Genomic DNA, 18,994 nt, shown 5'->3' on the forward strand with positions numbered 1-18,994 from the left:
GAATATGTGTTCAGAAGTAGGTGATAAAGAAAACGGACACATGGTATCTATACGCTTTATACTCCATGTTAGATAGCGCTTGAGATCAATAAGAGTACCAGACTCTAGTGGGACTTATTTTACATATATGTGTACTTGGTGCTCCATTTTCAATGATTATAGGTAAAATTCTGCATTCCCTATATGTATTAAACCTTAATTGGTTTTATAAAGTAGTGTGTTTCATATAGCTGACAATAATCCATTAACATGGTAATTTTAGATGGTAACTGTTAGTACCTAAAGAAATATTCATGCCACATTTCCCCGTATTAACAGGTTTATTCACAAGCGGTAGTTTGTTATCAGTGAGATCGTAACATATTTTGCCTGTATTGGTTGTCATATAAACGACGTAAACGACAGGGCCTCATTCAGTCCTTCGGGTGCCATAATTCTCAAGCGGTCTATCCATCTTGTTTCCTTCTGCAAGGCCAGTTGTTGTTTTAGAGATTTTGATGTCAAGAAAAGTTATGGTGTTTAAGTGTATCTCGCTTGTGAAAAAGAGACCTAACTCGTTGATGTTAAGTACTTTTTCGAACTCTTCAAACTCAGTTAAATTGCCAGACCAAAGGATGAATATATCGTCAATATATCTCAACCAGAGATCAACCATGGCGGTCCATCTCTGGTTGGTCTCTGTGAAGACGATCTTTTCCTCCCACCAGCCCAGGTAGAGATTCAACAATGGGCCTATTGGAGAGTACCTTATTCCGTAAACCAACGGCAACAAACACCTTATTGCACTTCGAAAGCCACCACCCATGGCCGTTGAAGAGTGGCATCCCAAAGGGCCAGTTCCTTAGAACAAAAATGAACTGCTCCAACCCGGTTGAATACGAAAGAAGGGCAGATGAGATGGCCTCCAGATTCCACAATAGAGGTTACCCACAGACTGTTATCAACAAAGCAAGACAGTGAGTGGCGGAAATACCACGGAATGAGCTTCTTCAACGCAGAAAAGATAGACCCGAAAAGGATCAAGGAAATTCTATCCGCTTGATAGGCACTTTTGATGTGGAGAACAGGGAGGTGAGAAAAAGAATCTCCAAATATTGGCATCTACTCAGGAAGGATCAAGACCTCACAGGCTGTCTCCATGAAAAACCATCAATAACCTACAGAAGAGGTAGGAATTTACGTGACAGATTAGTGCATAGTCATTTCACACGAACCATGGAGAATCCCACTTGGCTGAATTGGAATCCGCCAAAGGGATCATTCCCGTGTTCAGGGTGCCACGCCTGTCCATATATGGAAAAAACAAAAACATTCCGAAGCGCAACAACGGGCCAGGAATATGAAGTCCGAGATTTAATTAATTGCCGCTCTACAGCGGTGGTCTATTTAGTCACCTGCCCATGCCCACGTAATTACGTGGGCAAGACTTTACAACAGCTCAGAAGAAGAATTCTCTCTCACGTGGGCAATATTAACCGGAATGAAAAAACGAGCGTGGCAAACCATGTACACGAGGTCCATGGCGGTAACCCACTTGTCTTAAAATTTAGAGGTGTTGAAATAATAAGACCCAACGGCCAAAGAGGCGACGTTGACCGTAAACTTTTGCAGAAGGAAACAAGATGGATAGACCGCTTGAGACCTATGGCACCCGAAGGACTGAATGAGGCCCTGTCATTTACGTTGTTTATATGACAACCAATACAGGCAAAATATGTTACGATCTCACTGATAACAAACTACCGCTTGTGAATAAACCTGTTAATACGGGGAAATGTGGCATGAATATTTCTCTTTAGGTAGTAACAGTTACCATCTAAAATTACCATGTTAATGGATTATTGTCAGCTATATGAAACACACTACTTTATAAAACCAATTAAGGTTTAATACATATAGGGAACGCAGAATTTTACCTATAATCATTGAAAATGGAGCACCAAGTACACATATATGTAAAATAAGTCCCACTAGAGTCTGATACTCTTATTGATCTTAAGCGCTATCTAACATGGAGTATAAAGCGAATAGATACCATGTGTCCGTTTTCTTTATCACCTACTTCTGAACACATATTCCTGGTTCTAAGTGGTGTACCCTGACCGCTAGTGTTTTGACAGCCAGGGTTATTAATTCAAAGGCATGATTCCATCATGGTTAGGGATACAGTCAGTTAAATCAGGGGACATATTCCAGAGACACAAATCACTAAATCCTGATATAACCTTACCGCACACGCGCAGGCTATTCCCCGACAATATATGGTTATGTTGCAGGAGCTTACATATGCAGGGATCCTGTCAGCCAAGCCTTGGATTGTTAACAGCACTCGGGCATGGACATCCAGCAGAGGCATATATAACTAAGTCCCATTTAGACCCCACTGCGCAGGACTTCACATATGCAGGGATCCTGTCAGTCAAGCCTTGGATTGTTACTAGCGCTCGGGCGCGGACATCCAGCAGAGGCACATATGACTAAGTCCCGTTTAGATCTTACTATACATGCGCTGCTTCTCCCTGGCATTATATGAGAATCAGGCATGACAAGTAAGGAGGGGGCTTGTCCGGCAGCTGGTTTCACCATTGGCTGATAGCCTAGCGAATCATGCGAGCAAATGGGCGGAGCCTCCCATTCATAAGGGAGGCTCGGCATGGACCTTACCAGGGATGTCAGGGGCTAGGATGCCGTGAAGTGCAGACATAGAGGTGTTTGAGGAGTGCAGGGCTCTTGCTGGAGGCTACAATCAGGCATAGTCTCTATCAACTCGAGGGCGTGAATGCACGTCCAGACTTCTAACTAGATAAGCACAGATTGCCCATAAGTGAGAGATATGTTTTCTGAATTTCTCAGAGCTTTATCTGTACTATCTTAAGTGCATGATCTGACGACTATCAGTCCTCCGAGCCTAAAAACTGAGCCCTCTTCACATTGTTATAGCAAACAGTACGATCTTTAGCCATTGGGCATAAACACGGTGGGGATGTGTGTATAAGCATCAAATACCACATCATCCTCATATTTGGTGCAAGTGCCAACATCGGCTTTGATCGCAAAAAGAGGGGATATCCCTGCATAATCGAGTTACACTCCTCAACCCTCTTAACTACTCCATCACAAGTATTAGAAACACGTCTGGCTATTCTTGCCCAGGCAACTATACTACTATGTTAAATACAGTATAAATCAGTGGTATCATTGGTCGCAGGCGCCGACCACCTGTACCTCTAGAAGGGCAATATAAGTAATCACGAACTAACTACATATAAGTGTTATAAGCCCTATGAACCACTTTTCATTTGGGGCATTTGAGTACAAAAGACAGAGGCTATTTGTCTTGATCCTGATGAATCGGCTCACTTATTACATCAGGGCCGTAAAAACGCGTCGATTAAATATTATTTGTCTATCATCCTTCGCCTTCTGAAATAAATATTTATACCGTTATTACCACTGTATAAATAGTAATATAACCGTACCTGTAAATCTATTAAGGGAACGGTAATTTAACAAAATCGGTATAGTGGATCACCACGATGAGGTGATATACCTACCCCCTGTCCTGTATGTTCTGTGGGTGTTTGTATGTTTATGTTCGTCTAGTTTTCTGATGTGTGCTGGGCCATCTGGTGGTGTGATGTAGCTTATTTTAATTAAAGTCTTATAATAAAAATTATATTTTAATAATAGAACAGATTATCAAATCTAATACTTCTGGGGCACTTTTACAGTAAAACTATGTTTTCAGTGGGGCTATTGCTGTTGCAGCCCGCCCCATTGTAGGCACTGAGCGATATCACAGATTTCTTTTATGTGATGCGAAGCTGTACTGAAACATCGCAAATGAGCATAAAACCATTGAAAATCATTGTTATCAGAATCATCGCTGTCGCATCGCAGGGAAAAATATCGCTAGTGGGTAAAAGCCCTTATTTTGTGGGCAGTGCAAGTATTTAGTCAATCAGACATGGGAGGAGAGGTGACGGCTCCTCTGTAGGATGGTCATATGTATAAGGCCGTATTCACACCGCTGATACTTCTGTGCAGGTTCTTTCCGTTTCTGAGATGACTGAGCATGCACAGAAAATTAACACATTTATTTCAATAGGCTCATTCACATGAGTGAATTTTCTCACAGACTGATGATCCAAGGTGGAAAAATAATTGCGTGTCCGAGTTTTGTGCAAATCTGGCGCAAGAATGATACCCGTAACCTGCAGTGCACTGCGAGGGGTGTTGCTCCCAAGAATGTCAAGCGTAACTCACTCTCGCCCATTTAAATATGGCCTAACGGCGGCTTCACATGGCAATAAGCGGTTTTGCACATGACTCAGTGCATATTTGCGCTACGTATGACTCCTTGTCCGCATATTGGCACATTTTATTGTACTTTTTGCACATGCAGGGATGTTCATCTCCACACGGCAGGCAAACACCCCCCTGATTTAAATGGCTATTTATCCTAATGAGTTCCAGAAGTGTTATTTTTTTCACAGAATGATGCATCTGTGTGCGCTGCACATCCTTAATGGACTTCTTTGAGGATCCTCGGTGCGCAAATGAGCATGTCCTATACTTTTTGGGTGAAGAGAAATGCGTGCACAAAAAATGAAGTGAGTACAAATCCATTTAAATCTATGGGTTCTGTTTTCCACATAGTGTGCACACAAATATGCCCGTGAGGCTCCCTGGAGGGCTTATTCCAATGTGAGTATATCGGCCGGGTTTTCATGCCCGGCCCATATACGCTGTCCCTCACTGCAGGGGAAAGAGGTGCGTTGGGCCGGGAGCAGTTCACTGAGCTCCCACCCCCTATCCGCCCCTTGCCACTATTTGCAATGGGAGGGGTAGGGCAGGGGTGAAGCTAAGTTCTGCCCACTCTCTGCCCCCTTCAATTGCAATTAGTGGCGAGGGGCAGAGAGTGGGCGGCAATTCAGTGCACTGCTCCCGACCTGGCCCGCCTCCTCCCCCTGCAGAGAGAGACAGCGTATATCGGCCGGGCGTGAAAACCTGGCCGATATACGCACGTCGGAATAAGCCCTAAGGGAGAAATCAGTACAGCAGTTGCTTACAGATACTCACCTCAAGGTCACATTCCTCATTTTCTGCTGCCTTTGGTCTACATTTACCACTCTGGTAAGTCTTTGAAACAGATGTGCTGTGGCAGCACCCACTCTTACATAGAGTATTTAGAGCACAGCTATCTCCATTGTCCTAAATGTAAAAGAGGGGAAATAAGTATTTATATGTAAATTATAATTCTGTGTATAAGGCCTCCTTCACATGTTTATGTTTGGCCGTATGCAGCGTTTATTTGCATGAATGAATATTTGACCTGATCTTTATTCGTGTATTTCATGTCATTCATATGGGGTACTGCTGCGTGAATGTTAATAAATACACTGAGGAAGAAAAGACTGTTAGGAAAAATTACGATCTGAGTTGTCCCTATCTGTGCTGTCCATGCAATTCACGGCACACGGATCCATATTTGCCAATAAGGCTATTCACATCCTGTTCTGGTCAGTAACATGTTGGTCGGATATATAATGTCCACTGCCTGCCGCTCAGCCAACACATGGATGTACATCTCTGTGCTGTCCTAGATTGTCACGCACAACTTGCAACTGTCTGAATGCAGTCTCAGCCCTCATTCACACAGAATGTTTGTCGGTATTTCAAGTGTTCTTTTGCCCCTTTTTTCTGTAGAAGTTCTGTTGAAAGACTGTAAGCAGTGAGAGCTTTATGACAATACCAGACAGATGCTTTTTTATTAAAGCTTAAAAATATTTTAACTCATTAGTGTCCACATATACGCTTTTTCATGGAGGCTACTAGCAGGTCTTAAGGCCCATTTAAACACAATGTTTATCGCTCGAAATTCACTCAAAAGCTGTTTTTTGAGCGATAATCATTGCATCTAAACGTACGGCCATAGTGCACTGTTCATTCATCATTCATTTCTAGCCAGCTATAAATTAGCAATGAGCCTTATCAGCACCACATGCTGATATCTCAGCGGGTGGTACTGAGAGGATTCTTTCAGCCAGTATCCTGCTGGCAGTTCTTAGCAGGACACCAGCTGAAAGCATGGAGAACAATGCAACTGTTTGCATATTCAAAACAGCTGCATTATTCTCTGTGTTATCGCGGCGGTATCCCACTCTGCCTGCATAACTTTTAAGAAGCTAAGTAGCTACAATAGACTATGCAAAGATGATAGCTAAAAACTGTCCCTCAAAACTGTCGTTTGAGCAATTTTTGAGCCATCATCGCTCTGTGTAAATGGGCCTTTAATCTGATATAAGTAATAGAACTGCATTGGAAGCCTGGCATGATATAAGCAAGAGTATGTCAGCACCTGCATCTAATGTATAGAAAACATCGTAGTTCAGATAGCGCCAGAGATTAGAGGCGGGTTATTCATCTTAGTACTTTCAAATCCTTTACAGGAAAGAAGAGCTGCAACGAAAGTTTGGGGGGTTCTCACAATGAGAACGAGCCCCAACAGAAAGAAGACAAATAGATTTGTAAAAAAACGTATGCGCTCGTGAAAAGTAAAAGAAGAAATAGCCCAAAACAACTGTCAAATCCGGTGAGAAAGAAATCAAGGTGGCACTTACTCAGGAGGAGGGGGGTATATGAAACAAGAAGCCCCCTCCTTGAAGTGTCGACTCCTCAAGAAAAGCTCCCGGTTGCGGATGAAACTGCCACAGGAGGATTAGGTCTTTTGTTTTTATTCATAGGAAAATGTTGGCAACGCGTTTCGGTGTAAGAAACACCTTTCTCAAGCCAATACAAAAAAAAGTGGGTTTTCTTGTATTGGCTTGAGAAAGGTGTTTCCTACACCGAAACACGTTACCAACATTTTCCTATGAATAAAAACAAAAGACCTAATCCTCCTGTGGCAGTTTCATCCGCAAGCGGGAGCTTTTCTTGAGGAGTCGACACTTCAAGAAGGGGGCTTCTTGTTTCATACACCCCCCTCCTCCTGAGTAAGTGCCGCCTTGGTTTTTTTCTCATCGGATTTGACAGTTGTTTTGGGCTATTTTGTTCTTTTACTTTTCATGAGCGCATACATTTTTTTACAAATCTATTTGCATCTAATGTATGGAAACTTTGAGGTCTCGTGCCCACATGGGCCAATATCCTGCTGAACTGTTTCATCACCTAGAGGAATCAACACTGTGACAAAAGATTGCGGTTCTGAAGGCCAAAGAGGTCCAATGTGTTACTAGTTGGGAGTCACTAATAGAGTGGCCATTCAGTGTATGTTTATAAGTGGATGGGATTGGAGGAGAAATGTCTGTGTATGTGGGTTATGGAGTAATGCTTCCCTCCAGCTGTTCCTCCTCTCTATCTGAGGCTGCGGGTGGACGGGGTCGGGGAGGGGAAAGGAGTTTATATTAAGATTTGTACGTTTTAAAAAATAAGAAATCAGTTACGGGACTCCGATGAGAGATGCTGGTGCTGCATTGGTGGATGGTTCTAATGAAAAACACACACAGACTACGGCTATTGTTCGCTGCATATAATTAAAGTATTTTTTTTGCTATTCTACATGGAGGATTATTTCGTCTCCATATAGTGTGTGACAACTTGAGGATTGTTCTCACATCAGATCGTTATCTTCCCTCCACCAGATAGATGGTCGTACACCAGTAAACTACATCCAGGCCAGAAGTTTGGTACAAGCTTAAAGGGGTTGTCCCGCGAAACAAAGTTGAGGTATACACTTCTGTATGGCCATATTAATGCACTTTGTAATGTACATTGTGCATTAATTATGAGCCATACAGAAGTTATTCACTTACCTGTTCCGTTGCTGGCGTCCCCGTCTCCATGGTGCCGTCAAATTTTCAGCGACTAATCGCCCGATTAGACGCGCTTGCGCAGTCCGGTGTTCTTTCTTCTAAATGGGGCCACTCGTGCCGGAGAGCGGCTCCTCGTAGCTCCGCCCCGCCATGTGTGCCGATTCCAGCCAATCAGGAGTCTGGAATCGGCAATGGACCGCACAGAAGACCTGCGGTCCACCGAGGGTGAAGATCCCGGCGGCCATTTTCGCAAGGTAAGTAAGAAGTCACCAGAGCGCGGGGATTCAGGTAAGCACTATCCGTTTTTTTTTTAAACCCCTGCATCGGGTTTGTCTCGCGCCGAATGGGGGGGCTATTGAAAAAAAAAAAAAAAGTTTCGGCGCGGGACAACCCCTTTAACAAATCCGTCCTTTTTTGTGGCAAACCAACAGAACTCATAACATAATCTTCACACAGTTCTCATTCGTCGGAGTGTACACAAACAGATACAATTTGCTGACCATGTGGCTGATATATAACGCAGACATTAGGCCTGTTTCACAAGGGAGGCAGCGATATCGGCGCTACAAAATCGCAGCGGTGTTCCCGCAATTTTGTAGCGTCACTGATGTGGTTTTTTTGTGAAAAATCATGCATCACTTCGCTGCTGACAGCAATAAAATAGCGGCATAAACTCGGCAGTTTAATCGCGAGAAGGTTAAGCACTACCCCTTAAATAAGCCCGAGCTGAATTTCCTGAAGAAAAAAAAATGGAACACTTACCTAAAAGGCTCAGTCCTTCCCGCTGCTCTCCAGAACTCCGCTGGGAGTCCTGCAGTCCTTGTTTGCTCACAGAACATCACTTCCAGGTTGAGGGATTCAGAAATCCGAACAAGAGGAATCGATGGCTCTGATTGGTTCATTGAGCACTGCATTGATTGGCTGAGTAGCGCTGGATAAACCAATGCAAGAACTGTGATTGGTTCATCCAGCTTTGCATTGATTGGCAGAGCAGAGTTTGAAAAATACCAATGATGTTGTGGAGGTGGGATTTTGAAATTGGCTGAGCCGCCGAGCTCTGGCCAGCAGCAGAAGGACCCGGACCTCGTCTGCTAGGTAAGTATTCCATTTTTTCTGGGAATGTAGCTATGGCTTATTTTATGGGTAGGGAAGCGCATCGCATCTCACAAAAATCGCTTGTTCGTTAGATGCGATAAACAAGAAGTCTCCATAGGGAAACATGGGCTACAAAACATCACAAACTGCGGCAGTACAGAGAATGCCACATTTTTTTTCTCACAACATAGATTCGGAGAAACCATCACTAATGTGAAGGAACCCATAGGAAAGCATGGGCTTCACATACATGCGATCTGTAGCACTGTCACACCGTGAGAAAAATCACACGATTTTGTTGCCCGTGTGAAAGCAGCCTTACACTGTCTAACCTATAGGCCTAGGGTTTCAAACACATAGCAATGTCCATAACACTATACCAATCCAGGATGTCAGTCTAGGAGTGTAACTCTCCCATAGGTCACAGCAGCTTGGTCTCCACTGGACCTCTCAAGGACCATTCTAATGGGACACTGAACTTAGCAAGACCGGAGCCACATCCACACAGGTGTTTCCATATTAATCAGCAGACTTAACCCTATCCCTGCTAAATATTTCTCAGTAAAGCCTGCTCTCCAGCCCCTACTGGCTATTTGTGATACTGACTTACCACAGGTGATTTTTAAAAAAAATATTATAATAGTAATGTTATATAGAGAGAAATATTTATGCTTTATAGATTACATAAAAGGATTAGTGAGGTTTATTATTAGAGATGAGCGAGCACCAAAATGCTTGGGTGCTCAATGCTCAAGTCGAACTTTTCGCGATGCTCGAGAGCTCGTTTCGAGTAACGAACCACATTGAAGTCAATAGGAGACTCGAGCATTTCTGTATATGACCGATGCTCCACATAGGTCTTCACTTGTGAAACTCTGGAAAACATCCGAAAGTCATGGAAACACCACAGAAACGGATAGGGAAGGGCAGGGGCAGCCTGCAGGGCTGCATCTTAGGCTCCCAGGTCCCACTATTAAGCCACAATAGGGGCAAGAGTCTCCTCCCCCCCCCCCAACAATTTTTACTTTGGACAAACCCTCATTAGCAAGGCACACCTTAGCTGAGCACCACAGTACCTGTAACCACGCACAATCACTGCCCGCGGGTCTCACCGCTGCCTCTTCTCCTAAATTACATGTTGCCCGACCCCCCACACGACCCTGCGTCCACAGTGCACACAAGAGTTTCCCTGCGCAGCGTTCAGCTGCCCTCATGCCACACGCTCGCTTCATAGCTACCACCCTCATGTCTATTTATAAGTGCGTCTGCGATGAGGAGGAACCGGAGGCACACACTGCGGAGGGTTGGCAGGGCCAGTCAGCGACCCTCTTGGAAAGAGGGGGGGCGATAGCCCACAATGATTTTGAGAATCGATGATAAATTGACGTACGATCATGATTCCAATCCCATGCCACCTCCGTCGCAAAATTGTCACGAGCCGCAAATGTGGGCATAAAGGTGCCAGCCCAGCACTTGTACACATCTTCACAATGCAGCAATACTCTATGTGGGAAGCACATGAGCAGGACCAGGGTCAGGCTCGGTCCCAGCCTGCATCTTGTGTGACCCAAGGTGCCGCGAGTGACATAGCAATGGGAAAATCCACGTGCCCACACACTATTCATTCTGTGTAGGTGTCGGATAGCTCAATCGACACCGCAAAAAGCGGGAAAGCTATCTGCACTCTGCACCCTACCCATGTCTGTCAGTATCTTTGTGCCAGACAGGTAAAACACCCCGTTATGGCAAGTCTTTGTGCACCAACAGCATAGGCGAGCTGAAGGAACCCAAAGACAGTAATCAACATGAAGAAATGACAGTGTCCAAACATGGCAGACTTTCACTCCGCCTCTGCACACACCCTCAGCAATCGTGGGCATAGAGCGGACTCCGATGCTAGTACAGCTGTGAAGTCTCATTAATGCAGTAACGCTCCTCTTTTTTGGCCCAAACCAGTGTCCCAGATAACTGTGGTAACACGAGAGAAAATACATGTTGCCCAGTGCTGATCCCCTGACCCCAAGCAGGAGGAGGAGGTGGCATTACAAGGCCAAGACACCATGACCAGGACCCGCTATAGTCTGTGTGGGAAGCAGGTTAGCAGGCCCAGGGTCAGGCTCGGTCCCAGGCTTCACCTTGTGTGACCCAAGGTGCCCTGAGTTGCATAGCAATGGGAAATCCATGTGTCCCCACACAGATAGCTTAGCACTGCAAGGGGAAGTCTTTGAATTCCTTGGGCTTGCCTATGCTGTAAGTGCACAAAGATGATATTACACAGGAAGAAATCATAGTGCCCAACCATGGGAGAGTTTCACCCCGCCAAGGACCTTGGCCTCGGCGCACAATTCTGGCCTAGTCAGTCACTGTATTATTTGTGCCAGATAGGTAAAACACCGCGATGGGAAGACTTAGTGCACCCATAGTATAGACAGGCCCCTGTAACATTCCTGTAGCAAAGGTATAAACAGACCCCAGTAACATTTCTGTAGCACGAGTATAGGCAGACCCCTGTAACATTTCTGTAGCACGAGTATAGGCAGACCCCTGTATCATTTCTGTAGCAGCAGTATAGGCAGACCCCTGTAACATTTCTGTAGCTGAAGTATAGGCAGACCCCTGTAACATTTCTGTACCATTTGTGTAGGCAAAGTCTGGAAAAATTAGTTAGATAACAGTATAGGCGAGGGCCAGAAAACTTAGTGTACCAAGAGTGCAAGTACCTCTGAAAAATTTATCTACCAAGAGGGCAGGTAAAACCCAGCAATATTTTTTAAAGATACAGCTTGCTGTTGCTTAATTTGCAAAAGAGCCTGGCGGCAGCTAAGTGAAAAAGATAGTTTTTTGGTAAAGTATCAATACTTTTGAAACTTTGAAAAATTGAAAAAAAAAATGTAAGCAGAGCCTTTTGGGCCGCAGAAAAAATTGGCAGTTCAGCATGATGTCATGTTGATTCAGGAAGAGGAGTAGGAGGACTAATATCCGAGAGTGATTGACAAAGGTAATTCCCCCTTTGTTCCGGTTATAGAGAATGCTTATTTATCCGGTTGCAGCAAAAAGAATCTTTAGGTACCGCTGCTTTCCACTGGTGGAGAAGAGAAGTCTGGGGAAATCCAGGCTCTGTTCATCTTTATAGTGTAAGCATGTCGGCACTGGCAGTTGACAGGCGGGTACACTTATCCGTGATGATTCCCCCAGCTGCACTAAACACCCTCTCTGACAAGACACTAGCGGCAGGGCAAGCCAATACCTCCAGGGCGTACAGCGCAAGTTCGTGCCACGTGTCCAGCTTTGACACCCAATAGTTGTATGGAGCTGAAGCATCACGGAGGATGGTGGTACGATCGGCTACGTACTCACTCACCATCTTTTTACAGTGCTCCCTCCGACTCAGCCTTGACTGGGGAGTGGTGACACAGTCTTGCTGGGGAGCCATAAAGCTAGCAAAGTCCTTGGAGAGTGTTCCCCTGCCTGCGCTGTACATGCTGCCCCTTCACGCCTCCCTTGCTACTTGGCCCTCGGAACTGCGCCTTCTACCGCTAGCGCTGTCAGATGGGAAGTTTAGCATCACTTTTTCCACCAGGGCCCTGTGGTATTGCATCACTCTCTAACCCCTTTCCTCTTCGGGAATGAGAGTGAAAAGGTTCTCCTTGTACCGTGGGTCGAAAAGGGTGTACAACCAGTAATCCGTGTTGGCCAGAATGCGTCTAACGCGAGGGTCACGAGAAAGGCAGCCTAAAAAAGTCAGCAATGTGTGCCAGGGTGCCAGTACGCAAGACATGGCTGTCCTCACTAGGAAGATGACTTTCAGGATCCTCCTCCACAGCCCATACATGCTGAACAGACGAGAGGCAAGCAGCATGGGTAACCTCTGCAGTGTGCTCAGCTGTCTCTTCCCCCTCCTCCTGCTCCTGCCCTTCTCCTCCTCCAAAACGCGCTGAGATATAGACATGAGGGTGGTCTGGCTATCAAGCGACATACTGTTATCCCCCGTCTCCTGTTCCAACCACAAAGCATCGGCCTTTATACCTTGCAGCGAACTTCTCAGCAGGCATAGCAGCGAGATGGTAACGCTAATGATTGCAGCATCGCCGCTCACCATCTGGGTAGACTCCTCAAAGTTTCTGAGGACCTGGCAGATATCTGCCATCCAGGCCCACTCCTCGGTACAGAATTGGGGAGGCTGACTCCCACTACGCCGCCCATGTTGGAGTTGGTATTCCACTATTGCTCTACGCTGCTCATAGAGCCTGGCCAACATGTGGAGCGTCGAATTCCACTTTGTGGGCATGTCGCACAGCAGTCGGTGCTCTGGCAGATTAAACAGATGTTGCAGGGTCCGCAGGGTGGCAGCATCCGTGGTGGACTTGCGAAAATGTGCGCATACGCGGCGCACCTTGCCGAGCAGGTCAGACAAGTGCAGGTAGTTTTTCAGAAACCGCTGAACCACCAGAGTGAAGACGTGGGCCAGGCATGGCACGTGTGTGAGGCTGCCAAGCTGCAGAGCCGCCACCAGGTTAGGGCCGTTGTCACACATGACCATGCCTGGTTGGAGGCTCAGCAGCGAAAGCCAGAGGCCGGTCTGCTCTGTCAGACCCTGCAACAGTTTGGGGGCCGTGTGTCTCTGGTCACCTAAGCTGAGTAGTTTTAGCACGGCCTGCTGACGCTTGCCCACCGCTGTGCTGCCGCGCCACACCGACTGCTGGCGACGTGCTGCTCACATTTCTTAATTGAGAGGTGGAGGTTGCGAAGGAGGAGGAGAAGGGGTAGGGTTTAGAGGAGTGGCATAGACCGCCGCAGATACCAGAACCAAGGTAGGACCCGCTATTCTGTGTGTGGGTAGGACGTGTGCGGTCCCAGGCTCTGACTCGGTCCCAGTCTCCACCAAATTCACCCAATGTGTCATCAGGGAGATATAGTGGCCCTGCCCGCCAGTACTTGTCCACGTGTCCATGGTTAAGTGGGCCTTCCCAGTAACCGCATTGGTGAGGGCACGATTTATGTTGCGGGAGACGTGCTGGTGTAGGGCTGGGACGGCACACCGGGAAAAATAGTGGCGACTGGGGACCAAGTAGCGCAGGACTGCTGCCGCCATCATGTTTTTAAAGCCTCCGTTTCCACAAGCCTGTACGGCAGCATCTCCAGGCTGATTAATTTGGCAATGTGCACGTTTAAAACTTGTGCGTGCGGGTGCGTGGCGGCGTATTTGCTCTTTCGCTCCAACGCTTGTGCTAGCAACAGCTGAACGTTGCGCTGAGAGACATTGCTGGATGGGATCGAGGACAGCAGAGGTGAGGGTGTGGGTGTAGGCCGGGAGGCGCTCGTGCCTGTGTCCTGAGAGTGGGGTTGAATCTGAGTGGCTGGTTGGGGCACAGGGGAAGAGGCAATGGTGTGACCCGGAGGTGGTGAACGGCATTCGTCCCACCTTGTGGGGTGCTTGGCCATCATATGCCTGCGCATGCTGGTGGTGGTGAGCCTGATAGTGGTGGCTCCTTGGCTGATCTTGGCACGACACAGGTTGCACACCACTGTTCGTTGGTCATCCGCGCTCTCACTGAAAAACATCCACACCTTTGAACACCTAGCCCTCTGCACGGAGGCTTGGCGCGAGGGGGTGCTTTGGGAAACAGTTGGGGGATTCTTCGCTCTGGCCCTGCCTCTACCCCTGGCCACCCCACTGCCTCTTCCAACCTGTCCTGTTGCTGCCTTTGCCTCCCCCTCTGAAGACCTGTCCTCAGTAGGCTTAGCAAACCAGGTGGGGTCAATCACCTCAGCGGCTCTTCCTCCGAATCCTCTGTGCGCTCCTCCCTCGGACTTACTGCCCTTACTACTACCTCACTGATAGACAACTCTGTATCATCATCTGTATCATCTATATCTGTATCATCTGTATCTGTATCATCTGTATCAGTATCATCTGTATCATCTGTATCTGTATCATCTGTATCTGTATCATCTGTATCTGTATCTGTATCATCTGTATCTGTATCATCTGTATCTGTATCATCTGTATCTGTATCATTGTATCTGTATCATCTGTATCTGTATCTTTATCATCATCATCATCCACTGAAAGCTCTTGAGACAGTTGCCGGAAGTCCCCAGCCTCATCACCCGGACCCCGGGAACTTTCCAAAGGTTGGGCATCGGTCACGACAAACTCCGCCGGTGGGAGAGGAACCTTTTTTACCACTCAAGGCACGGAGCCGAGAACAGTTCCTGGGAGTCTGCCTGCTCCTCAGAATGTGTCATTTTCATGGAGTGAGGAGGCTGGGAAGAAGGAGGAGCAGCAGCCAGAGTATTCGGAGTTGCAGTCCCTAAGCCGTGAGTAGTGGACTGCGTAGAAGACTGGGTGGCCGATACATTGCTGGATGCATTTTCTGCCATCCACGACAGGACCTACTCACACTGCTCTGTTTGTAATAAAGGTCTACCACGTGGACCCATAAATTGAGATATTAAGCTGGGGACCCCAGAAACTTGCCTCTCTCCTAATCCCGCAGCAGCCGGCCGTGATTCACCTGGACCAAGAACTCAGCCTGTGCACACACCCTCACTTGGACGTCCGCGTCGGCATTCCAATACTTGACCCTTACCCCTACTCCTTATCATGGCGGATTACGAAAAGAGCAGGGGCCAAATAAATTACCTCACTGTACAGCATTGACAACTGGGTCTTAATTCACTGCATACAGAGACTTGTAGATAGCGGACTGTGACTAGAAAAAAAGTAACCCACTGACTTGCGCTGATACCTAGGGGTAATTTACTGCTCGCAGAGACTTGTAGATTATAGATGCTGTGTGGAGTGGAAGAAGACTGTAAAGCCAGTGGATAGTGCTGGTAACTGCGGTGATCTCAACCGCACCAACGGAAATGGTATTGTGAGATGCTCTGCACAGCGGCTGGGCTGAAATTTTACAATACTGTTTAGCGGTGAGACCGCTGTCTAATTCACTGCAGACAGAGAACGGTATGAATAAGTATGGAATTATTAGCGTACACTTTCACGCTGAGAGCGGTATTTTAACGCAAACTCCAGCCAGAAAAAAATAAATAATGGAAGGCTGTAAACAGAAGCACTACAACACACAGCAGCCACCCAGTAAAATGCACAGTCAGATGTAGCCCAACAAAGGAGCTTTTGTTTTTTTCGACAGAGGATACAGGCTGTATAGGGTATATGACTTTCTTTGTAGAATTGGCTGCGGCAGTACGCTGTTGGTCCAATTGACTGCAGACACAGAATGTTCTAAATAAGTATGAAATTATTTGCATACACTTTCATGCTGAGAGCGGTATTTTAACGCGCACTCCAGCCAGAAAAATTATTACGGAAGGCTGCAAACAGGCCTAGCTGCGTACAACTAAACTGCAAGCACTACAACTCCCAGCAGCCACCCAGTAAAATGCACATGGTCAGATGTAGCCCTAAGAAGGACCGTTGGGGTTCTTGTAGACAGGATCCTACACTAACACTTTCCCTATCTCAGCAGCACTTTCCATATACTCTGTATAATAGACTGCAGATTGAGAACGCTATAGCAGTAATGGCCTGCACAGCCTGGGATGAAAAAAAAAAAAATTGTGCAAAACTGCTCCCAGCCAGCCACAAGAGTAATGCACATGGTCAGATGTGGCCCTAAGAAGCACCGTTGGGGTTCTTGAGGACAGGATCCTACACTAACACTTTCCCTATAGCAGCAGCAGCACTTTCCCTAATCTCTCCCGGTGTGTGTCTGAGGCGAGCCGCGGGCGGGACCGCTTTAAGTACTCGGCGGTCACTTGATCTCGCCAGCCACTCACTGCATGGGGGTGGGATAGGGCTGGCACGTCACAGGAGGAAGTGGTAATGCCTTACCTGCATGTCTCTTGGCTAGAAAATGGCGCTAAACATGCGGGGAAGGAAATGGAATTGACTCGAGTACCATGTGGTGCTCGTCTCGAGTAACGAGCATCTCGAGCACCATAATGTTCAAACGGGCATTAAGCTCGGACGAGTATGCTCGCTCATCTCTATTTATTATGGATTAATTATATGCTTATTGCAGTTTATATATTTTTTATAAAAAGAAGGAGGAAGAGGAGAAGAAAAAAGGGAGAAAGAAAAAAAGAAGGAGAAAGAAAAGGAAGGAGAAGGGGAAGAAGGTGAGAGAAAGAGAAGAGAAGGGGAATTTTTTTTTTTTTTTTTTGGAAGCGTAGGGGAATATTATGATGTGCCATAATAGTAAACTATTATGGTTTAGGATAAATTAGGGATAAATCATTCTGGGGTCAACAATAGCCACTAATAAAGTATATGAATATACATGTTTAACTGAGTACTATAAGTATCAATTTTTTAAGACATAGGATAACAAATTTGTCTCTGTTAAACTTTAGATATAGTAGGAATAAATGTGCAATCTATCTATGATTCGTTGGGGAGCAGTGGATCTACGTTGCACATATTTTCTTCAAGTACCGAAGGGGTTAATCATCAGGTGGATTTTAAAGGGGTTCTGACACTAATAATTTTTTTATGCTTTAGCAGCCATTGTTCCCTGGTCTCCCTAATGGACCCAGGGAACCCATGGTTAAATGGCTGTTAAAGCATAAAAATCTTATACTTACCTGTCCTCCTGTTGTTGTTGACATCGGGGGGTCATCTCCCGGCAGGCAGTCTTCTTCTCCAGCAGCCGCGCCGCTCCGGGAATCCGCGCATGCACAGTGAAGAGGTGCCCTCTGACAGGAGTCAGGACGGGCCACGTCTCCACTGCACATGCGCGCAATCCCGGAGTTCAGCAGAACGGACGGGCCGCCCACAGCAAGCACTGCTTGTGACGTGCTTGCTGTGGGCGGTCCGTCCGTTCACCTTGGAAGTGCCTGACGGACAGAGCAGAGCCAGGAAGTGGTCTTTTTGACTGTTCCTGCTCTGCTTTAAAGGCACAGAAGATGATGCAGGCTGGAGGGGACGTGCCTGGCGATCGGGCCAGGCCAGGCAAGGTAAGTACAATTTTTTTTTTATGTCAGAACCCCTTTAATGATAATTGGTTTTAAGGAAGCAGATTGCATTGTGGGGATGAGGTGAACAAGATCTCTACGGAGATTAAAACGCGTTCTCCATGAACATGTAGTAACTCTGATGTATTGAGCACTATTCTTCAATAAAGCAAAGGAATGTTTTTTCACTAAAGTCCGAGCTCCCGCAACTCTTTTCTATATGTGAATAGAACAACCACTGGGATCGAGTGGTAGTGGACGTAATTCATTCCTGCATGGCAAAAGAAAACAAGAAAAAAATATAGGAGCGAGCACAACTCAGCGTAAAGGAGGGAACTTTCTTATTTATTCACAGATATTATTTTTGGAAACTATATAGGATATGAGTTGTACTATAATTCAGCATCACCCAGATGCTATATGACACAATGAGGGGTCACACAAGAGCAGCATGAGTTGGGCAAAGCTAAGGATGAGGAGCCATAAGGGCATACAGCGAGCACATAGAACGAGGAGATAGGGAGAAGCGTGTGGGCTTGGTAATTGTGGTTAAGTTTGCCTTTAGGATGGCGGGTAGGCAGTTCCTTTCCACAGTAGATGAAAGAATAAGTACAGCTAGGAGGAGTTCAGTGAAGTTTGGACCATCGCTAGGAAACTCTTACCTAGTGAGCATTTAATGGAAACATTATGTGAAAATGAGTCGGAAGTCAGTAAGCGGTGGTGAAGTGCTAGTAGACAGACCATGAAAAGCATGTATAGTCCCAAATCGTAACAGAAAACACGGAGAGCAAAGTAAAGAGACTCCAATGTACAGGGTTGCCAAGGCTGCTATTTAGAGTTGCAGGAAGGAGGACATGGGCACAGGGAATACAGTTTATTCCCACTCTCATTGGCAGAGCCTGAGTGGAGAATGTAGGGCATAACAGCCACATTGTGCCCTCTCACCTATTGTCAACACTGTAATTGGTCCCCAGTCAGGGTACAGATATAGGGTTCGTGCAAAAAAGGCAATGCCAGCAGCCAGGTATGGGGTTCCCAAATGCACCATTGCAAGGAGCAACCAGGAAGAGGAGGACCAGCCCAGATCTGGAAGAGGAGGATTAACC

General features: G+C 46.4%; 1 protein-coding gene across 2 annotated transcripts in view; it reads right to left on the reverse strand.

Moving 5' to 3' along the window:
• Nucleotides 1-18,994, reverse strand: part of LOC136588631 (leucine-rich colipase-like protein 1) — a 389,698-nt gene that overhangs the window by 271,170 nt on the left and 99,534 nt on the right. The window contains exon 5 of one of the 2 annotated variants that reach the window (XM_066588009.1): nt 5,083-5,214. The exons of the other annotated variant lie outside the window; for it this stretch is intronic. Within the exon in view, the coding sequence (XP_066444106.1) occupies nt 5,083-5,214 (132 nt within the window). The remainder of the gene's footprint in view (nt 1-5,082; nt 5,215-18,994) is intronic. 2 annotated transcript variants of the gene reach the window in all.

The sequence above is a fragment of the Eleutherodactylus coqui genome, chromosome 1, assembly GCF_035609145.1.
Source record: "Eleutherodactylus coqui strain aEleCoq1 chromosome 1, aEleCoq1.hap1, whole genome shotgun sequence".
Classification (NCBI taxonomy): domain Eukaryota; kingdom Metazoa; phylum Chordata; class Amphibia; order Anura; family Eleutherodactylidae; genus Eleutherodactylus; species Eleutherodactylus coqui.